Below are 22825 nucleotides of genomic sequence, written 5' to 3' on the forward strand. Positions count from 1 at the left end.
TCCCCGTCCAGGGCACCAGTGCTCCTGCCTTCCTCAGTGCCACCTGCACAAGTAACGGCTCCTGTGTAAACAGCGACATCTAGCTGTCTTTGGGGGGAATCAATTACAGAAGATGTGATTTCAATCCTTGAAAACATTCCATCTAAACAGTGGTCTAGCCCTAAGAAAAAAACTGGAACATATTTTAAGATTCAGAAGGCATTCATAATACAGCCATAGAAACCTTTCACATCCACTTAACAGGTACTCCAAACTGTGACAAACCTAAACTCAGTTCTGGATTTCCACCCACCCTCAACCTGTTCTTCCTCTCTTCTTCCTTTATAAATGGCACCACCACCTAGCAGTTAGTTAAAGCAAAACCTAGCAGCCAGCCACAATTCCCTTTTCTCTTACCCCCTACCTTCTAATCAAAAGGTTTTAGCTTCCACCTCCAAGACGATCCCACACCCACCCACTTCCCTCTACCATGCCCCTCGTCTCAATCACCCCACATCTCTGCTCTTTCTTGCTCCCCCTACAATCTGTTCTCCATACAGCAGCCTGGCTGATCTTTCAAAACCAAGAACTTAACCCCTCCAATGGCAGCTAGTGACCCGAGAAGGAAGCCCATGTTCTTGGATTGGACCCTGCGCACCCCCGCCTTCCTCTTGTTTCTTCTTCTTCCTCTCCATCTAGCCCCAACTTCTCTCTACCTTGGGGCCCCAACACCAGTTGCTGTTCTGTGTCCATCCTGTAGCTCTTTGGCTCAAGGGCACCTTCTTCTCAGAAGTCCTCCTGACTCCCCATCTGAAGTCTTCTGTCAGACCTCCCTTGATAAACTAAGAACAAGGAGGGTGGGGGCCTCAACAGAACTGGTACTCAAATGTTACTTGACTCAAATATTGCTCTTTGCAAGTTTATAAAATGAATAGCTTGCTGCAACTAAGGTGCTCCCTCAGAAGACAAAAATTCACTGCGTCAACACGACAAGAAGGAAGCAAACAGGGATTTATGGAAAATATGATAAAAGGTCTATATATTCAGCACCTAGCACAGTCTCCATCAGCAACCATGCACTCGGCAGTATCTGTTGACTGCATGGATCCCAAGTTCATCTCTGGATGTCTGTCCTACATTCATACTCAATGGTTTTGTCACACAATTCAGATAGAATTTCTTATATAAAATAGTCCCTGGGGGCATGGGCTTGTGGTAAGTATCAAAATCAGTAAGTCTTTTAAAAAATATTCGGTATCACATTTTGGAGGTTCTGATGCACCAATGTATTCACCTGCCAGTATGCTTTGTGGCTTATCAGTCTCAAAAAAATTTCACTAATCATTCTATTAACAACAGCATCAAAATGGCTAAGAAGGTGAGCAGCTCGGTAACAGGATTCTGATTATTACATATTTTAAATCTTATCACTTTTGACACTATGAAGTCTAATTTAAAAATGTGCATTCTATGATTAACTTCTTAGAAGGCAAAAAATACCAAATTTCTGACCATTGATGTTCAACTGGCAACTTCACTGGAACACAGTAAAAAATGCCTCGTCAAGTGAACATAAAGACACCTGAAGGATCATTAAAAAGTACAAAGCAAGACTTCTGTAGAAAACAGGGTTCTGGTTTTCTTCTGTTGTTTTGTTTACTAGTGTTCCAAGACCTGCTTTGTAAAAAGGTTTTACCGAAGAAAGGAATTATGCCTGAAGAAGAACTGCTAGAGCATTCTGTCTATGAGGAACACTTCTCAAGATTCATTATCTGATCATGAAACACTTTCCACTTTATTGACGTGGCTTGAGCTTCACGGGGCAATCTGGCAGTGCCTATCAAAATGTGAAACAGGCATGCTTAAACCAGCAAGACTATTTCTAGGAACTTCCTACAGGCAGACTTGTACTTATGCACAAAAATGTGAAGCATTAAAAAAAAAAAGTGAAGCATCATCTGCAATAGCAAAAATAACTACAAACAATCTAAATGTCCACCTGCAAGGGACTGACTGAACAAATATGGCATATTCCTAAAATTGGATACTTTGTAGCCTTTTCAAAGGCTGAGGCCCAGACACATACATGGAAAGACTGCCAAGACATGGGTCTTGGTACAGCCAGCCAGTTGCAGAATATGTACAACCTATAAAAGCAGACAGACACCCCCCTCCAACTGAGCCTACATTAATGTGCACACACGTTGTTTCATCCACTAGACACTACAGGCCGCAGCCTAAAGATGACAAACTTTTCCTGGGCCTAAAATATATACACGAGAATCCCAGCCGAATCATGATGAAAAATGTCAGATAAATTCCAATACAGACATTCTACAAAATACCTAACCAGTATGCCTCAAAATTGTCAAGGGCAACAAAACCAAGAAAAACCTGAAATTGTCACAGCCACGAGAAGCCCAGGATATGACAATAAAAATATAATGTAGTATCTCAGATAGGATTCTGGAATAGAAAATACACACAAGGTAAAAGCTAAGAACACCTGAATAAGATATGGACTTTAGTTAATAGTAATGCATCAATATGGGGCCACTGGTGGTCACAAATGTACTATCCCAATATAAGATGCTAACAACAGGGGAAACTGGGGGAGGGGTACACATGGAACTTTCCCTACTACCCTTCCACTTTTTCTGTAAGTCTAAAAGTATTGTGAAATAAATGTACCTTTAAAATGTAGGAGATATGACAAAAGGAAAAGGTACTGGTTGCAAAAACGAGAAAATCACAAACTGTCAGTATATAAAAAGGTGACTCAGGTCAACCAGATGACCGCTACTCAAGTGAAATCTTGCGCAGGCGTACTTAACTTATGTGCGCTATCCAAGGTGGGCATGTGCTGTGTGAGAACAAGGTGTGGGCCCTTCAAAAAGTGAAAGTCTATATGGCTCTGGACGAAGACAGGGAGGAAAATGCACAGGAAGAGGTGTGGAAGGAGATGGACTGGATGCTGCTCACAGTTCATCTGGAGAGCAGGGATATGGCAGTTAGGGATAAGCCAGGAGACAAGACAGAACACTAGGCATTTTAACAGAGAATTTAACATAGGAAATTGGTTAAACAGGTGTCACCGGACTGAAAACACAAAAAGGGAACCTGAGCTAACACAGGGGTAACCTGCAGAAAACAGGTGGCACCCCTTAAGGCTGGGGGAACCAAGGGAATAAGCCAGTTTTTCAGACCTAGAGGCTCAGGGCCAGAGGTCTCTAGAGATGAACTCAGACCTCTGAGGAGGGGTGCTGCAGGCCGGCTCTGGGAGTGCCCCCCAGAGCTGGAGGCTGGTACCCACTGCTGATGCCGGGATGAAGGGCCATTACCAGAGTGGCGCAGAAAGAACAGGCAAACAAGCAGAAGCAAGTCCCTTCTCCTTGCCTCTCAGGCGCTCTCCTGTGTCCCTGACTGGAGGAACCTAATAGGGCACCAGCTGGCAAAGGAAACCTGTAGTTTGCAGAGTCCCAGCCCCAGTATCCAAAAGCAGAGCTGAGGAAGTTGGGCTTGGAGCTTAAGTGGGCACCTGCACACCCCTCCAGACGGTGACAAGACACAATTTTCCTCTGTACAGAGCCTCTCCCTCTTGCCACCCGTCAGGGTATCCTGCTGAGTGAGCCACCAGACCAGTCTTCAGGCAACATTAACTATTCATTTCTCCAAGTCAATGCTAGTGCCACTTAGAATATTCTAGAACCGAAAGACTAAATTGTCCAGCTAACCACACAATCCTAATATAAAATACACAGGAGAAAGGAAGCACTTATTCTTTTCCATTCGCTTTCTGTTCCTGTCACGTCAGCCTGCGTGCGCCCCTCATCTAGGCCATGAGAGCTGCTCTGGTTTCCAGTGTCTTTCAGTGTCCCCAACATTGTCACTGCCTCCTGGGACCACTCCTCCCGGTGCTCGGTTCTGATGGCTGTGCCCCCTCCAATGTCCTCCCAGCCCCAGGGCTAAGCTGTTGTTTCCTGCAGTGTTATCTCTGTGGTCCCACAGTGTGCCTTCTCTGCTTTTTCAGGGCAATACTAATTTGATCAACTTCCTATATTAAATTCTCTCTGTTGAAATACATAGCATGGTTTCTCTTTTCCTGACTAACACAGAGTTAAGGGGAACAAAGTGAACTTCTTACTTTACATACTCTGTATTGTTTGAGAATTTTTATGAGGATATATTCATGTATCAGACATGCCACATAAAGCTTTTTAAAAAGAGATCAATATGCACTGATATGGAAAGACATCCACCATCTGTTAACCATCTGTTAAGTGAAAAAAATGAAGTTACAAAACATTATGCATAGCAAGGTCTCATTTTTATTAAAAAGGATATATACTTATGTTTGTGCACCCAAAGCAAAAGCCGGTAGAAACACACTCATTCTGTGGGGAGTATAATGAAATGGGGGAAGGATCACCCTCCTTTTACCTCACACATTCCTGTAATTATGTTTTGTTCTTAAGCATGCATACAGTATTTTTAGATAAGTACGTGTATAAACACACACCTATGCTCTAACCCGCACCTAAAAACATTATCTTGGACAACCCCAGAGACACAGTGTTTCTCAACCACAGCAATTTCTGCCCACCCCCCTCAGGGTGGGGTGGGAATTAGGCAACATCTGGAGACATTAATGGCTGTCACAACTGGGGGAGGGAGGTGCTACTGGTATCTGGTGAGCAGAGACCAGGGATGCTGCTAATCCCACAATGCACAGCACAGCCCCACAACAAAGAATGATCCAGCTCAAGATGTCAATAGCGCTGAAGCTGAGAAAATGCTCTGTAACCTGGCTATTCTTAGCGCCGCTGGGGTCAGAGTAGAAATAATCCACATCTAATGCTGTGGACAACTGGACATTTGCCAGAATTCTGCAAAGGGCACTTGGATGAGAAACTTACTTTTAGGTTTGGAGAACTTGCTTTCTTAAAAAAAAAAAAAAAATCAAATAGCTAACACACATATAATTAAAGCAACTCAGAGTACAGAAAAGGTATATGGTAAAAAAATAAGTCTCCTTTCCACCCTGGTCCCAGCTAGCTAGATCCCTTTTGAAGAAGGCAACCACTGTCACCAACTTCTTTCATGTTCCCCCCGAAGTACTGCAAACACAAAGAAGCACAAGTATATGTATGACTTCTTCCTCTGCCCCCCACTCCTCCCCACCCCAGTGGCAGCATATCCTATACTGCTTTGTACCTTTTTTCACTTAAATATCACGGAAATCATTCCATTTCAGCACACATTATCTCTGTCTCTTTCTTTTCAACAGCTAAACAGTACATACTATGGTCCACTGGAAGACTCTGAGGTGGTTTCCAGTATTTTGCTACTACTGAAAACACTGCATTCAGTAACCGTACATACAGGCCTTTGGGTAACACATTAAAAAAAGCTGAGTAAATTCCTAGAATTGCTGGATCACTTTTGATGGAGGATTTTGAGTTATACAGTCACAAAAATACAATAGGCAGATGAGTTACTCAAGTGCTCTATTTAGATACTTTAATAATTATGCTGATATTCCAGAGGCCCAGCATACACCTTGTATGTTAGTCATAAAGCAGACTGGTCACAGGAAGCACCTAGAAGCAGACAGTTTTCTTCTTTGCTTTTAACCTTGGGGAGCCAGGGCAAGCATAACTATAGGGGTAAAAAAAACAGTCAGTGACAAGCATTGGTGAGGGTGTGGAGAAGCAGAAACCCTCACGTACTGCTAGTGGAAACATAAACTGGTGTAGCCGCTTGGGAAAACAGTCTGACCGTTATTTAAAATGTTAAACATAAAGTTACCATATGATCCAGATGGTTCAACTCCTAGGTATACACCTAAGAGAAATGAAAACATATGTCCATACAAAAACCTGTACACAAATATTCATAGCAGCATTATTCATAATAGGCACAAAAATGGAAAAAATCCAAATATCTACCAGCTAGTTAATGGATAAAGAAAATACGGTCTATCTACACAATGGAATATTATTCAGCCATAAAAAGGAATGAACTACTGGTAAGTGCTAGAACATGTATGAACCTTGAAAACAGTAAAAGCTACCACAAAAGACCACATGTTGTGTGATTCCATTTATATGAAATGTCCAGAACAGACAAATTCATAGGGACAGAGTAAATGAGTGGTGGTCAAAGGTGAGGGAGCGGGGTGGGGGACAGATTGGGAGCAACTGCCAATGGGGAAGGAGGTTTCTCTCTGGGGTAATGAAAATGTTCTGAAATTAGTGACAGTTGCACAATTCTGAATATAACAAAAACCACCGAATGGTATACTTTACAAGTGTATTCTACAGTAAGTGGATTCTACAATATGTGAATTACATCTCAGTAGAGCTACCATATACATATATGTATAAAGAACGTGTGGAAAGCACCTTGCATACTGTAGCCGCTCATTAAAAGGGAGCCCCCTGTGGAAAGAGTTAAAATGAAACCCAGGGTAATCCAAGGTGTTGTAGGTAGAACAAAATATTTCCAGTGGAATCTGGTGGTTCATTTTGTTTGTTCATTTGTTGAAGTGTATAATTCAGTGGTATTTAGTGTATTCGCAATGTTGTACACTGGTTCATTCTTAATTTGTTAGAACCTGAAAATCAGTCTGCTAATGAACAAATCTATTGAACAACTACCCTATGCTGAGTCATTTCCAGGTGCTCTGGTGACTTAGGAGGAGGGAAGAATGGTTCTCATCCTCAAGAAACCTGAACCATTCTTAGGCAGAGAAGAAATGCAGTGAAGGAAGCCATCACCACACAGTGGACTTTCCAGAGATGGCAAGAAATGATCTCCACGAAGAAACAAGCTTTCTAGATCAAGTTTTCCCCAGCATTTAGTAGATCCAGAAATGCTGGTTTTCAGAGATTTTTTTTAAAAAGATAAGGAAATGAATAAAAACAGCAAATTGAATATTTTTCTTTAACCCAAAAAACAAAACCATGGGATCAAAGATGACTCAAGAGGTAACGTTAAATGGCAAAGCCAGTCATTCACCAGAGTGTTTACGACGGTCCAAGATGAACAGCAGATTTTCCTAACACTTAATGAGCATGACCTTGTTTCAGCCGGGGCCACATCCCACATGTCTTTCTACTTCCCTCAGAGCTGGTGTAGAGCCTGTGCACGCAGTGAAAAGAATGCATGGCCACCATCATCTTCGAGCACAAGCACACACAGGAAAGGTCCTGCTACATTCAGGCAGAATCTCCCATTGTCTGAAACAAGTGTCACATCACGGGAATCTATTTCTGTACTCCTACCTCATATTACTACTTAACATTCTAGCTAATTCTATAATGGGAACAAATGAAATCTCAAAATCTAAACAGAAAGGAGATAATGTAGCACAGGGTTAGGAGCACAGGTTCCGGAGTCAGAACCCCCTTGGGAATTATCAGCTATGTGACTTTGGGCAAGTAACTTTACTTCTCTGAGTCTGTTTCCTCACCTGTAAAATGGGATGTGATGACACAGTAGTAGCCCCTAACAACAGGTTCTTGTGAGAATTCAATGACATTTCTTGGGGGTTTTACTATGTACACTAAAAAGTTAGCTGGCATTATGAAGCCTGGGAACTCTCACAAATCACGAAGCTCTAAAAGAGAGGTCAATTTTCTCATCCCCATTGTCTTCTGTCTTCTATGCAAAGGCCTCTGGGTCTCACAGTGCTGCAAGAGACCAGTGCCAACCAGACAGGCAATCGCCTTTGCTGAACAGCCCGATTAATTAGGATATGGGTGCGTGGTAGACCCGGGAAACCGTGAATGAAAACCACAACCATGAAGGCTTTCCAAAGTTCATTTGGACGCTGTCTTCAGAACACTGGCTGTATCTGGAGACTTATTATTTGATAAGCCCAAGAGTTTGTTCTTAAGTACACGTGAGGGTGCAAGGACCTCACACCTCCCTGTCTACATTGCCATGTAAATTCACACTATGAGTCTAAACAGGTTTTTGCTTACCATGTAGAGGGATTAAACAGCATCAGAGGAGGTTCAAATATATAAACTGAAACTGGTCAAAAAAGAATAGCCACATTTCAGAAAATATACCATTGGTGAGTTTTTTCCGTGATAAGGCTAATATTTCTTAAAAGGAGGCACAGTGAATTTAAGACATTGACATTTATAGCCGTAGCTCGACGCTTACTCTTGGAGGCCCAATTATCATCCCTGTCCATCTTGTAAGTGTCATGTCTTCGTCATCTTCTAGACCCCAGCTAACTGTGCCATCTCCTACTCCTTTCTGGCCTTCTTCCAGTTCTTCCAACAGTCGAAAATTGCGAGGGACTTTTACTCCTAAAATAAATGGAAAGAAATTCAAGATACTAGCAACTCCAGGGGAACCTGTAAGGCTAGATCTGGCTGCTCGTTATTACTAAATGGAAATAAAGATGCTAACATGCAAAAAATGGCTGAAAGTCGTCGTCCCTCAAACTTGCTTACAGAGCTTCCGGTACTGACCAGCGCGCCCACAAGGAAGGGCCACGTGGTTTTATTTCAGGTGAAGTGACCACTGAATCAAGTCTAGAAAGACTACCCCCCCCCAACCCTAGCCCCACAGCTTTGATAAACTTCATCAAGAGTTTACGTGTCAAAATGTTGATCAATTTGGGTCCATAACAGATGAAAACCACCAATATTGGTATCATGAGTAGTAAGTGCCTTGGAAGAGAAGAGGCTACTGCTTTTGTTTCATTCTTATTACACATTTCTGAGGCTAAGGGTGTGTGCATTTGTTGGAATGACACTCAAACTACCTCAGGAGGAAGAGCCAGCCGCCACGGCTACATGAAATAAACACGGTATCCTCTTGATCAGCTAAGAGTCAACTGAAGGCGCCAAGGATAAAATTTTCAATTACTTAAGCCATAGTTTCTCTCTTATGAAAAAGCCGAAAGAGGGCGTTCATTCTCTGATTTACTTGTTTCCAAAAAATCCCAAAGCCTGGCAAGTAGCTCACGGAAGAAATCAGACAAACACATCTCATAGGTTCAAGCTACTATACCTGAGTTCAGATTGAGGCTTGAGCCATTTCTGGGTGTTTTCCAGAACAGAACCGAAGCATTGGGGCCAGGTGGGGGACGAGGCTGTGGGAGGGCAGGGAGAGCAATTTTCTTCCTGTGCTTGGGCACCAAGCAACTCTCCCAGGGATGCGCTCCCAACCAATCCTACCTGCCTCTCCCCTCCTCCACCTCCCTCCCTGGCATTTGAACAATCACCTCTTGGAAAAAAAACTCAATTTCAGACAAATTATAAGCTCTCTTTTGCCTTGAATGCTGAGCCTCCAACTGGCCAGACTCCCTGAGGCGAGTAGCACTTACCACGTAGCCGTGGAGAAAAACCCACCGGAGGGACTCCAGACTGGGAGGTGTTCCCATTATAGCTCATTGTTTCCCAAGGTGGGACTCCTGCTGCTGTATATTCAACTGGAGTAAATACCTGAGCATCTGCTATAGGTCGGGAACTTTTCTAGGCAATGGGGAATAAGCAGTGAACAAAACAAAAATGCCTGCCCTCGTGGAGCTTACATTCTAATGGGAAACATATAATCACAAAACAAAAATACGAATTATATAGGATGACAGCTGGTGGAGTTCTGGAGCAGGAGTAGGGGGAGTAGCTACAATTTTAAATGGGGTGATCAAGGAAAGCCTTACTGCGACCAGGTGTCATGAGTAAAGACCTGACGTGAAGGAGCATGACCTATGCATAGCTGAGGGGAGAGTCTTCCAACGAAGAAACAGCAAGTGCTAAGACCCTCAGGTAAGACTTTGCCTGGAATGTCAAAGAACAGCAAGATAGATCCCAATTCAGCTAGAAGCGGGTCAGTGAGATGGAAGAGCAGTGGATGGTTAAGGAGTCCAACTATTACTGACCTGAGAAGACACTGGAGTTGTGAACAGAGGAGTGACGGGATCTGACTTGCTTTTTTAAATAGGATCCCTCTGACTGCTGTGTACAGACTCCAGTGAAGGGAGCTACAGCCTATTGTAATAATCCTGGCAAAAGAAAATATGGCTTGGACCAGTGAAGGTGGTGAAAAATAGTACAATTTCAGATATTTGGGAGGTATACACTGGTAAGATTTGCTGCCAGACTGCCTGAGAAGCACGAAAGAAGAGTAGTCAACTACTCTGGCTTCCAGGCTTTTGTCTGAGCAAGTGGAAGGGTGGAGTTGCTAGTGGTACATTAGAGAATTTTAGGTGGCTATTCAATAAGTGAACACTTCACTTTATAGTTCTGTATTCATTTTTAAGAATAATTTAAGGCAAGTAATACTATACTAACTTCCCATGTACAATGATGGTAAAAAATTTCCTTTTACCATAAATATAAGCAAAAGAGTCGGTTGATTGAAGATAAGAGTAAATGACACAGATAGTACTTTAAAGGAAACAGAATAAACTGGAAAGCATACTTGAATGGCTCATTTGTAAAACACTGGCATTTTTAAAAAAGATTTTATTTATCTATTTGAGAGAGAGAGAGATCACGAGCAGGGGGGAAAGGTAGAAGGAGAAGCAGACTCCCCATTGAGCAGGGAGCCCGACACGGGACTCGATCCCAGGACCCTGGGGTCATGACCTGAGCGGAAGGCACACGCTTAACTGACTGAGCCCCCCAGGCGCCCAAAGACTGGCATTTTTAATCTAAATAGTCAACTGGATTATTCAGCTATACTGGATTGTGTTCTCTAGCAAACACAAAACTAAAGGATGTTTGTGATGTTATAAGCAAAATGCCAGACAATACAATGTCTTTTGTCCAGAGAGAGTTAAATCTGAATCTTAGTAATCCTAACTAATTTGCCTGGGCAGCAGAGCAGGGAGGGGGTTCACCTCGTAGAACTATTGCTGTGACTACTGCTTAATGTGTAAGCCTGCACGAACGAAAATGAATACCAAAGGAACACAGAACCATACGGAGAGGAGACTGATACGTATCACAGATGGTGTAATACGCTGAATTGTGTCCTTGAAAATTCATATGTTGAAGCCCTAACTGCTAGCACCTCAGAACATGATAGTATTTGGAAATAAAGCCTTTAAAGGGGTGATTAAGTTAAAATGAGTCCATCGGGGCACCTGGCTGGCCCAGAAGGTAGGGCATGTGACTCTTGATCTTGGGGTTGTGATTTGAAGCTCCATGTTGGAGGTGGTTTACTTAAACACACACACACACACACAAATAAAATCTTTTAAAAAATATAAATAAAAGGGGCTCCTGAGTACTCAGTTGAGTGTCTGACTCTTTTGGCTGGGGTCATGATCTTGGAGTCATGAGATCGAGCTCTATGTGGGGCTCCTCGCTGGGCGGGGAGCTTGCTTGGGATTCTCCCTCTACCCTCCCCCCCACCCCCCGTGTGCATGCTTTTTAAAAAAAAAACAAAACAAAACAATACACACACACACACACACACACACATATATAAATGAAAAATAAAATGAGTCCATTAGGATGAGCCCTAATCCAATTTGACTGGTGTCCTTATAAGAGGAAATTCAGACACACAAAGAAACAACAGGGATGCACGAGTGCATGGAGAAAGACTGTGTAAGGACACAGGGGGAGGGCAGCCCTCTGCAAGCCAAGGAGAGAGGCTTCAGAAGAAATAAACCTGTTGACACCTTGAGCTTGGACTTCTAGCCTCCAGAGCTGTAAGCAAATAAATTCCTGTTGTGTAAGCCACCCAGTGTGTGGTACTGTTACAGCAGCCCTAGGAAACTAACACAGATGCTAGGTGACATTTTAAAAGAAGCTTAACAAAGTTGAAAAGGTTAGAGACCAAGACAGTAACAGCGGTTATCTCTAGGTGCCAGGATTATGGGTGATTCCAACCCCTTTCCTGCATTTTCTTTTTTTAATCATTTTATTTTTTTTCATCATGGTAAGTGTACTCTTTAATCCCCATCCCCTACCTTTTCTGTATTTTCTGATTTCTTTTACCATGACCTCATTATCTGCAAAACAGAACACTTAGGAACTATGCCAACTATACTCGAGACAAGGTCCTATGTCTGGGCTTTCACATTTGCTGTTCCCTTTGCCTGGGACGCTCTTCCCCCAGATACCCATCAAGCTCCCTTACCTTCTCAGGGCCTCACTCATATGAGTAGGAATCTCATTTAATGGTTTTCCCTAAGTGACTAATTTTAAGTGATCCATGTTTTTTAATATTATTAAAACTTGTTTAAGACAAATGCACAATGGCAAAGCACAACGACTGCCATAGCTAAGCCCTTCCTTACTGAATGGAAGCTCTGTGTGTGACCTCTATTTCAAGTTGCTCTTTTTGGAAAGATGAAAAATGTGCCTTCTTGTGTCAGGTATTTAAATCAGGCTGGATTAACTATTTCTGATATGACTATTTCTCTTGTAAACTTTAGCAAAACTTTGTGGCTGGAAATATTACCTCTTCATTAACAACCAGATCTGATTAGGGAATCCTAATCCAAAGATCACAAGCTCATTGTATTAGTTTCAAATAGTGAATTCAAGTTTTTTATATATATATATATATATATATATATATATATATATATATATATATACTTTTTTTTTTTAAGATTTTTTATTTATTTGACAGAGAGAGAGTGAGAGCAGGAACACAAGCAGGGGGGGTGGGAGAGGGAGAAGCAGGCTTCCCACTGAGCAGGGAGCCCAACACGGGGCTCGATCCCAGGACCCTGGGATCATGACCTGAGCCGAAGGCAGATGCTTAACAACTGAGCCACCAAGGTGCCCCTCAAGTTATATTTTTCTGATGTCTGATTTCTACTTGTGAAATAGGGAAAAATATCCTATTATTTAATCCTATACTTCCAACAGACATTTCTATTGGATTAGACATTCAGTTAAAGCCCATGTACACAACTGAACCAAAGAAATAAAGAATCAGTTCAACTTATTTTAGGTTAGCATTTGGAACAGTCAGAGAGCACCACACAGGACAAAGCAGTGTACAGTTCTTGCAGTACTGACATTATAGGATCATTCAATTTGATTCAAGCTATAAAACAGGATTCAGAAACCATTTAAGGGGCGCCTGGGTGGCTCAGTTGGTTAGGCATCCAACACTTGATCTCAGCTCAGGTTTTGATCTCCGGGTCGTGAGTTCAAGCCCTGTGTTGGGCCCCACGCTGGGCGTGGAGCCTACTTAAAAAAAAAAAGTTTAAAAAATCAAAAACTTAGGATTGGCTAATATCTATTAGGTAGTCAAAAAATATTCCAAGCGGGAGTTGGAACATATATATAAATATCAGAATAACTATACCATATACTGATTAATTACAATAAGCATTCATTCCATTTGAACAGCAGTTCTCAAATTTTTTGGTCTTAAGACCCCTTTATACTCTCTTAAAAATTATTGAAGACTTCAAAGAGTCTTTGTCTATGTGGGTTACAGCTATTGATATCTGCCAAATCAGAAATCAAAACTGAGAAATTTAAAAAATATTTAATTCATTTAAAACTAACTACAACAAATCATCACGTGTTGAGATAAATAACCTATCTTATGAGGTAACTAGTTTCCAAAGAACAAAAGAAAATTAGTGAGAAGAGTAGGAAGGCTTTACAAATTTTCTTTAATGTCTGGCTTAAAATAGGGAGTATTAAGAACTGAGGTGAACTGGAGAATACATGTCCTTTTCAAAGGGGACAGTCACTCCTTTGGTCTAACCAAGTATCTGTGGGTCAAGTTCTGCTTATGGACCACCACTGTACATGTGGGGACACCTAACTGTTCTCAAGAATCTCTTTGATCCCTAACATCCTAGATTCAGCTCAGAAAGTATTTAAAACCCTTTGTTCTGTCAAAAGGGTAAGTAAAGATTGATAAACACTGTGCTAATCTGGCATTGGGTGGTTAAGTACTCTGTTAACCTTTATTTAGCTAAACACTGGAGAGTTTAAGTCCACAAACTCATTAGCTTTAAAAGGGAACCGTCACTTTCAATTCATTTTTACTAAGACATAGACTTTTATTTTTACTCAAAAACTGACTAAAAGCAGAGTTTGGAGAATAATAACAGCTAAGAGAAGTCAGGGAATTATAAAATTATGGAGTGATTCATTTAGTTTTTTTCTGATATTTACACAGGAGTGGCTAATTAGCACCTAGTTAACTGGTTTACTGAATTCTATTTGGTAAGGCACCATTCTGGGGTACACCATGTTTAATGTGTGTAAAACTCAGCTCACTCCACACTTCCAAGCAAAAAATCCACACATTTCGTAAGGCACCATTCTGGGGTACACCATGTTTAATGTGTGTAAAACTCTCACTCCACACTTCCAAGCAAAAAATCCACACATTTCAGGACTGCAATTTAAAAAGTTTGCTAGGGGGGGTGCCTGGGTAGCGAGTCGGTTAAGCGTCTGCCTTTGGCTCAGGTTGTAATCCCAGGATCCTGGGATTGAGGCCCTGCTTCCGGCGCCCTGCTCAGCAGGGAGCCTGCTTCTCCCTCTCCCTCTGCTTGTTCTCTCTCTCAAATACATAAGTAAAATCTTTAAAAGAAAAAAAAAAGTTTGCTAGGCTTTTTACCTGCTTGTCAAAATTTCCCTATACATAAATTTGTCAGTAACATATACGTACACAACTTCTTTCTGTGCAATAATACCCAACACTTATCCAATACCATGCTAGACCTTTGAGGGGCTATGAAAGAAATAAAAACAGGAGTCTCCCAACTGGAGTATACAGTCTCACTATGAAAACAAGATACAGGGGCAGCTGGGTGGCTCAGTCGTTAAGCATCTGCCTTCGGCTCAGGTCATGATCCCAGGGTCCTGGGATCGAGCCCTACATCGGGCTCCCTGCTCCGCGGGAAACCTGCTTCTCCCTCTCCCACTGCCCCTGCTTGTGTTCCCTCTCTCACTGTGTCTCTCTCTGTCAAATAAATAAATAAAATCTTAAAAAAAAAAGAGAGAGAGAACAAGATACACACATACAACGCTCAGTAGAACAGAACAGTATCAAAACTGGATGAGAGAAATATAACCTATCACAGGACAATGTTTCTTAACCTTTGTGAGGGTCCTAGACCCCTATGAATCTGATGAAAGCTAAAGAGGTGGGGCCACGCTACCAAGAGGGACAGGACTTTATCCCCAGGGTCACTAGGCAGGAGCCGCAGAAGGCTCCAAGTAGGACGAGAGATAAGGTGAATCTCCTGAGTAATGTTCAGGGTGGGCTGGGAAGGATGAGAGGCCAGGTTAGGGGTATGCAACCATCAACGTCTCAGGATGCAAAGCCAGAAGCATTTGCTTAGAGCAAATATTGTGGCAGAACATCTTATCAAGGGGCCAAGGGATGGGAAACCGAAGGAATGTTAAGAGGGGCGCCTGGGTGGCTCAGTTAGTTAAGCGTCTGCCTTCAGCTCAGGTCATGATCCCAGGGTCCTAGGATTGAGCCCCACATAAGGCTCCCTGCTCTGCGGGGAGCCTGCTTCTCCCTCTCCCTCTGCCTGACCTCCCCCTGCTTGTGTGTGCTCGTGCTCTCTCTGTCAAATAAAAAAATAAAATCTTAAAAAAAAAAAGGGAATGTTAAGAGATTTAAGGCAGCACATACTAATTTGCATGACTGCGGCGGTGGTTCCCATTCTTACAATGTGACATAAAAACAACTGGCCTGTACACAGCAGGCTTTACATAAGTATTTGTTGAAAAATCCAAAACTGGAGGTAGGGGGAGAGGATAAAAAGGTATGCAAACCCCATTTTATAAAAAATAAGCACACAGGCGCCTGGGTGGCTCAATCAGTTAAGCGCCTGACTCTTGATTTCAGCTCAGGTCATGATCTCAGGGTCTTGAGATCCAGCCCTGTGTCTGGCTCTGCGTTGTACACGTGGAGACTGCTTAAGATTCTCTCTCTCTCTCCTGTGTGCTCACTCTGTATCCCCCCCAAAGAAAAGCACAAGGTCACCCATGCTTCCTTGTATGGTATAATGATCTTTAGATGTCACAAACATACAATCATGAGGATACCTGGTCTACCATTCTAGTATTTATTTTTTTAAGATTCTATTTTTATTTATTTATTTTAAATTTTATTTATTTATTTGACAGAGAGAGACACAGCGAGAGAGGGAACACAAGCAGGGGGAGTGGGAGAGGGAGAAGCAGGCTTCCTGCTGAGCAGGGAGCCCGATGCGGGGCTCCATCCCAGGACCCCGGGATCATGACCTGAGCCGAAGGCAGGCGCTTAACGACTGAGCCACCCAGGCGCCCCAAGATTCTATTTTTAAATAATCTCTACACCCAACGTAGGGCTTGAACTTGCAACTGCAAGATCAAGAGTTGCATGCTGTACTGACTGAGCCAGCCAGGCGCCCCATACCATTCCATTTTTTAATGCTCATCAGAGCAATGGCTAAGTTATCTCCCACAAAAAAGAATCAGAGTGCGCTCTAGAGAAAATTCTATAATCTCTCCACAGAGGATTAAGAGCAAGATCTGGGACCAAGTCCTGGCTCCACAGTCTCCTAGCAATCTAGCTGTGTGGCTGTACCAGCTACCCTGAGCCTCGAAACAGGGATACCATCACTCCCTGACGCTACGGGGGGCAAGGAAGAATCGATGAGATAAAACCTGTAAAGCACTGCGTGTAATACCTGGCAGAGTAATTTTTCTATCAAATCACCTTCATTAACACATTGTATCACCCATCATAAAATAAAAACCCAAACCCCTCACCTGATCCCATACCCCTTCCAGCTACCGTCTCATTTCTTTGTTCCTTCTTAGCAAAAAAACCTCAAAGGGGTTGTCTAGACTCCTTGTCTGTCATTCTCCACCTTACCTGCACCTATCCTAATCAGCCTTTCTGTCTAGTCACTCATCAAAACAGCTCTGGCCAGGGGCACCAGGGGCACCCTCTAGCCAAATCCTGGGGCAGATTTCAGCCCCCACCCCAGAGCTCCAGTGGCAACTCCAGGGGCTTCCCTGAGCCCCAGGTTCTCTTCTTACCTCACTGGGTCCTTGGCCTCCCCTCCCTGACCTCCAAATATTGACTGCCTGGCCTCAGGGCACAGTCTGCACACCTTCCCTTTTCTATCTATTCCACTCCCCCATCCCCAAGCGATTTTACCCAGACCTAGGAGGCTGGTAGTGACTTTACAATTTACATTTCCAATTAACTGCCTCCCTGACATCTCAGTTTAGAGGCCTATGAGGCCTCTCCAACTTAAAACACTTCCAAACAGAACTCCCTTGTATTCCTCAAAAAAAAAAAAAAAAAAAAAAAAAAAAACTACCAAAACCACCCACTCCCCAGTCTCAGTATATGGCACAAACATTTACCAGATTCCTCTGGCCAAATATCTTGGAGTCAAGATGAGAAATCTTTCCCTTACACCCCATACTCAGTCCATTTCCAAATATATTCCAAATATGGTCATTTTTGCCACGTGCACTGTGATCCCTCAGCATCCCCGCGGGTTGCTCAGCCTACCGTCCTACACCTACAGTCCAGTCTCCACGGTGAGCTTTTTAAAGTAAGTTCGCTCCTGTCCCTCTCCCAGCCCTCCCCTGACTCCTTAGGGTGCCTCCTGAGCACCACCGGCGTCTCCAGCATTCCCTGCCACCCACTCCTTTGCTCCTTGTCCTCCTTCAGCCGTACCCACCTTCTTTCAGTTCCTGCCTCACCCTGGGATTCTCTGAGTGGCTGGTAGGCTGGCGCTCTTACTCCTCACTGAGGCTGAACTTCCCATTCCCTTATCGTGCTTTGTTTTTCTTCACAGCATTGGTTACCACTTGACATTTTAAATATATTCATTTCTAATTCATTAGCTGTTTACTGTCTCTCCCATCTGAACATAAATAAGCTCCGTGAGAGTAAAACTTCATCTCTCGTTCACTGCTAAATCTTCAACCCCTCAAGGAGTGCTTTGCCAGAGTACGTGCTCCAATGCTTGTCGACTGCACGGGTGGCTGGGCGTTAGCGAGGGATCTTATTTCAGAACGAATAATGCTCCATGTCACAAAATTCTAACTCTGGTTTATTTCTGAAAATATAGCATGGAAACATTCATAGCACTATTAAAAGAAAGCCTTAATATTAGAAAGATTATCAAAGTATGGATTTTAAGTAGCTGAAGGAAAGTTATACACTGAATTCGGAATGATCTTGAGAAGAAGTAGAAATCTTAATTTAGAAGCCACGCAGTCTACAGAGGTCTTCTCAGAGCGCTCCTCCCCCACATCCCTTTACCCTCACCCAATGTCTGTGCTGGACCTTTTCTTTTTCTTTGCATTTTATTTTCTTTCCTTTTTATCATCTGACTCACTCTTGAAGCTTCTCGAGCTAGAGCTGTGACTCATTCAATCCTGCCTCCCCAGAATGTGGTGTGTTACCTGGCATACAGTGGTGCTCAATAAATGTTTCCTGACAGGAGACACAGCACTAGCTCTTCCTTTCCTACTATAAACTCTAACATGGTCTACTGTGGCCAAAACACTGAACACTGATACCATGTAACTGAGAAACCTAATGTCTTTTATTTTGAGATCATTAAAAATTGATAACTAGTTTTATTTTTTTAATCAAGTATGATAGAGACTTTTAGGGAAACCTACATTTTTTTTTAAATGACGGAAAACTGGTTTTTTACTCAAATCACACAAGCCAAAGGATTCTTCACTACAAGATGACCTTTGTTTTACAAAATATATATGAAAGCATGTTACTGATATTCTACGCTGTTTAGGAACTGTATACAAAGTTAACACATCGGGCGCCTGGGTGGCTCAGTTGGTTAAGTGACTGCCTTTGGCTCAGGTCATGATCCTGGAGTCCCGGGATGGAGTCCCGCATCGGGCTCCCTGCTCAGCGGGGAGTCTGCTTCTCCCTCTGACCCTCCCCCCTCTTGTGCTCTCTCTTTCTCATTCTCTCTCTCAAATAAAAAAAAACAAACAAAACAAAGTTAATACATCAATATTTTCTACAAAGCAAGCGCATTTAACTCCAAATGGCCTGACTACATCCTAGTGCTAGAACTTCAGGGTCTATACAGGGACACAAATCCAAATATTGGTGGAGTTCAGGTGCCTGGCTGGCTCAGTAGGTGGAGTGTGTGAGACTCTTGATCTCGGGGTTGTAAGTTTGAGCCCCACATTGGGTGCAGAGATTAAAAATAAAATCTTTAAAAAATATATATTAGTGGAGTTCAGAGATCCTACAGACCTTGTATCAGTCACAAGTTAGGACATCATCCCACCTGAACGGAAAGCATAAGCTTAAAATCATGATACATTAATTTTAACAAAAGATTTCAGTGAATATATTTAAAAATTAAATCCACACACGCCAAAGAACAGAAACATAACAGGTCAGAAAAACTTACAAATACTCCAATGTATGTTTAATCGCTATGGCACTTTAATCCACTGAATCAACCTCAATTTTAAGATTCCTAATATTTGTGTGTGAATCTGACACCAAAAGGCAGCTGGAGAAGCAGCTTCAAGGGACAATACAGAGGATGTAAAAATGAACTCTTGCTAATCTTAATAAACTATTAAAAAGTTAACTATGAAAATGTTAAGATAACTTCACCAAGGTGCTAAAATATCACAGTAGTCCAAGATTTTTTAAAAGAAAATATTTGTCCTGTTACTTCAGAATTCTTTCCAGAAAGATTTTTCCTGGATCTGTGTCAGTATCAAAAGTCAGCCAGTTTTTCTTCTGGCTAAATATAAACTGAAAAGTCAGCAGCTGCAGGATATTACAAAAAAAATATGACAACCAGGTTGAAAAAGCATGAATATCTGACAGGGTCTTATACCATGTCATGGTAAAACATTTAATGCAGTAATCTGAAACACAGCAACATATTAAAGTATTTGTGGTACAAAATGGATTTGACGCCCTTTAAAACACCTTTTGGGAAAGTCACGGCTATAAAGCAGCAGCTACCATAGCACGCCAATCCTGGAAAACCCTGGCCTGGCTGAGCCTCACAGGTTTTCTCCTGACAAGAAAGTTGCCAGTTAAAACTGGTTTGGTTGCCCATTTAAGGAAGACAGTGAACTAAATAAACTAGGAGTCTGGTGCCACTCCCGTTTTTGGAAAATAAGGAGACCTGGATGGTGATGCACCAGCTTCAATGTTCCTGAAAAGCAGATATAAAGTCAGGGGCAGGTCACTTTTATTCCTGAGCAACTGGCAAGTGCAGTCTGGCTGTGTAGTTAGTGCCTGCCCAGCGGAGCAGAACTGTTCTCTCCTCTACAGCAATCATCCTCCAAGGATGGTCCCCAGATCTACAGCATACACATCACCTGGGAACTTACTAGAAATGTAAATTCACAGGCCCCATCCCAGAACACCAGAACACACTGCAGAACTACTGACTCTGGAACTCTAAGGGTGGAGGCCAGCAATTGAACAAGCAATCCTGGAATTTGGACACTAGTTTAAGAGCTGCTGATCTAGGGGAAGAAACAGTGGCAATCTGTCTTTACAGTCCAGATGATGGGACAACAAGAGCTGATGACAAAATGCGAGACATTGGGTTTCTCTGACACTAGGGTGACCAAGGACAAGGATCAGATTTACTCTGACGGGTGGAGACAAAGAATAAGATGTGGGTATCAGGACAGTTAGGGAAGGAGAGGACAGAGTTAAATCTAGCTAAAGTCCCTCTAGAAATCCCAACCAATCAGGACAAGAGCTTTCCTTTTTGAAAAGCTGAAGAGTCACTTTTGCTTCTGCCTTATCAGACACATTGTTTCTCCAAATATGTCAAATTTATACATTTGGCTACATCAAGGTGAGACAGTCAACAAATATTTACTGAGCACCAACTACGTTAGGGACTGTGCAGGGTGCTACGACATAACAGTGGAGAACACAAAAGAATCCTGCCTTTGTGGAAAAGCACAGAAAATATGCAAGAAAGCAAATAAGAAAACTTCAGAGAAGGTGAGCGCTTTAGAAGAGAACAGAAAAGAGATGTAATAATGACTGAGAAGACTATACTGAATGGGGTGGTCAGGGATGTCCTCTCTGCAGAGCAGAGACCTGAAGAACGGGAGGCAGATCATTCCCGAAGGGGTTAGAGCAGGAGCAGAGGTGTGCATGATACCACGTGAGGTTAGGGGGCGGGCAGGACCAAGACCACGGAGGGCCTTCTGGCCCCAGAAAAGAGAATGATTTGATTCAAAGTGCAAGGAGATTTCATTCTAAGGGCTTTCTGCAGTGGAGTGGCAGTTTCTGTTCTCAGTCTGCAAAAGATCATTGTGCTTCCTCTAGAGAACGAACTGGAAAAGGGTAAAACTGGAAGCTGGCTTCTGCAGTCTTTCAGATGAGAGATGGTTCTGGTCCGGCAGGAATGACAACAGTGGAGATGGAGAGGAGGATTTAGCATCTTTTGTTGGGTTATACCTACTGGACTTGTGATGGGTGGATGTGAGGATGAGGAAAGGACCCTACCCGAGGGCCCTGACTATCCACCGTGAAAGAACTAATTGGCCAAGTCAGAAATGTCAAAAGACCTGCCAGAGGCTGAAGAAATGTGAGATGCCTAGCTGGAGAGAAGGCAATGGGGGCTGGAAGAATGATAATGTGGCCAAGAGCACATGCCCTGGAGCAGAACTATTTTGCACCCTAGCTCCACAAGTCACTGGATCTGCGCCTCAGTTTCTCACCTTCACGACAGATGCCTGTCTCGAAGGACTGCTGTGCGGAGTAAGATCATTTAATATGACTCAATTTAATACACTGACTAGTACATAGTAGGCCCTAGAAGTGCACTTTAAAAAGAAGTCTGGGGGTGCCTGGGTGGCTCAGTCAGCTGGGTATCCGACTCTTGATTTCAGCTCATGTCATGATCTCGAGGTTGTGAGATCAAGCCCAGGTCAGGCTCTGTGCTGGGTGTGGAGCCTGCTTAGGATTCTTTCTCTCCCTCTGCCCTTCCCCACCGTCTTAAAAAAAAAAAAAAAAAAAGTCTGAAGGACTTACATGTAAATGAAGACAAGGCCCTACTTTGTAAATGACACGAGAAGCCCCAAGCCCAGCGAGTATTGAGCTTCCTTAAAAATGAACTTCACTGGGCGCCTGGGTGGCTCAGTCGTTAAGCGTCTGCCTTCGGCTCAGGTCATGATCCCAGTGTCCTGGATGGAGCCCTGCATCAGGCTCCCTGCTCCGCGGGAAGCCTGCTTCTCCCTCTCCCACTCCCCCTGCTTGTGTACCCTCTCTCGCTGTGTCTCTCTCTGTCAAATAAATAAATAAAATCTTAAAAAAAAAAATGGACTTCACTATCACTGGACAGCAGGTTACCCAGAATGAGACAAACAGTGGCCTGGACTGCTATAAAAAGGGTCCCTGCTACAGCAGATCCCTCTCATTAAAGCCCTTTCTCTCACCCTGATTAAACACTCCAATACCTAGGAAGAGCATATGCCAAAAATCCATGCCTTTCCATTTCTTTCCTAAGATACTGGAGCAGGCTGGAGAGGGAGGTGGAGCCAAACCCCCTGGGCTCTAGTCTGAGTGCCACCACTCAGCCACCCTTCTCCCTCAGTAAAACTTCCTCTGGTTAGCTCACTGGGCTGTGGAGAGTTGGAGGAGATGACATAACAGGTAAGTCAAATTACCTGGAAAACTCCAAAGTGTTTTAGAGTGTTAAATGTTTACTTCACCAAATATACTGCTCTGTCCTTCACTGGGCCTTTCGGAATTTAACAGAGGAGTCCTGACTTCACATGTTGTATTCCACTTTTATCAAAGTACTGTAGCTACAATTCAGGTGAGAGTGAAGGGGAGGGAGAAAAGAGAATGTGGTGGAGTGAAAAGCATGGTTTGCAAGTTACCACGA

General features: G+C 43.0%; 1 protein-coding gene across 4 annotated transcripts in view; it reads right to left on the reverse strand.

Annotated features, from left to right (window-relative positions):
• The window catches only part of UBE2V1 (ubiquitin conjugating enzyme E2 V1), a 32768-nt gene that overhangs the window by 3943 nt on the left and 6000 nt on the right, over positions 1-22825 (reverse strand). For 3 of the 4 annotated variants that reach the window (XM_036064667.2, XM_036064665.2, XM_036064666.2), the window contains one exon: positions 8155-8303. In XM_036064667.2, the coding sequence (XP_035920560.1) occupies positions 8155-8303 (149 nt within the window). Of the gene's footprint in view, positions 1-7967; positions 8116-8154; positions 8304-22825 lie in introns of those variants that run through there. The other variant, XM_036064668.2, reaches the window with a different exon arrangement.

Source organism: Halichoerus grypus, chromosome 10, assembly GCF_964656455.1.
Source record: "Halichoerus grypus chromosome 10, mHalGry1.hap1.1, whole genome shotgun sequence".
NCBI classification, from domain to species: Eukaryota; Metazoa; Chordata; class Mammalia; order Carnivora; family Phocidae; genus Halichoerus; species Halichoerus grypus.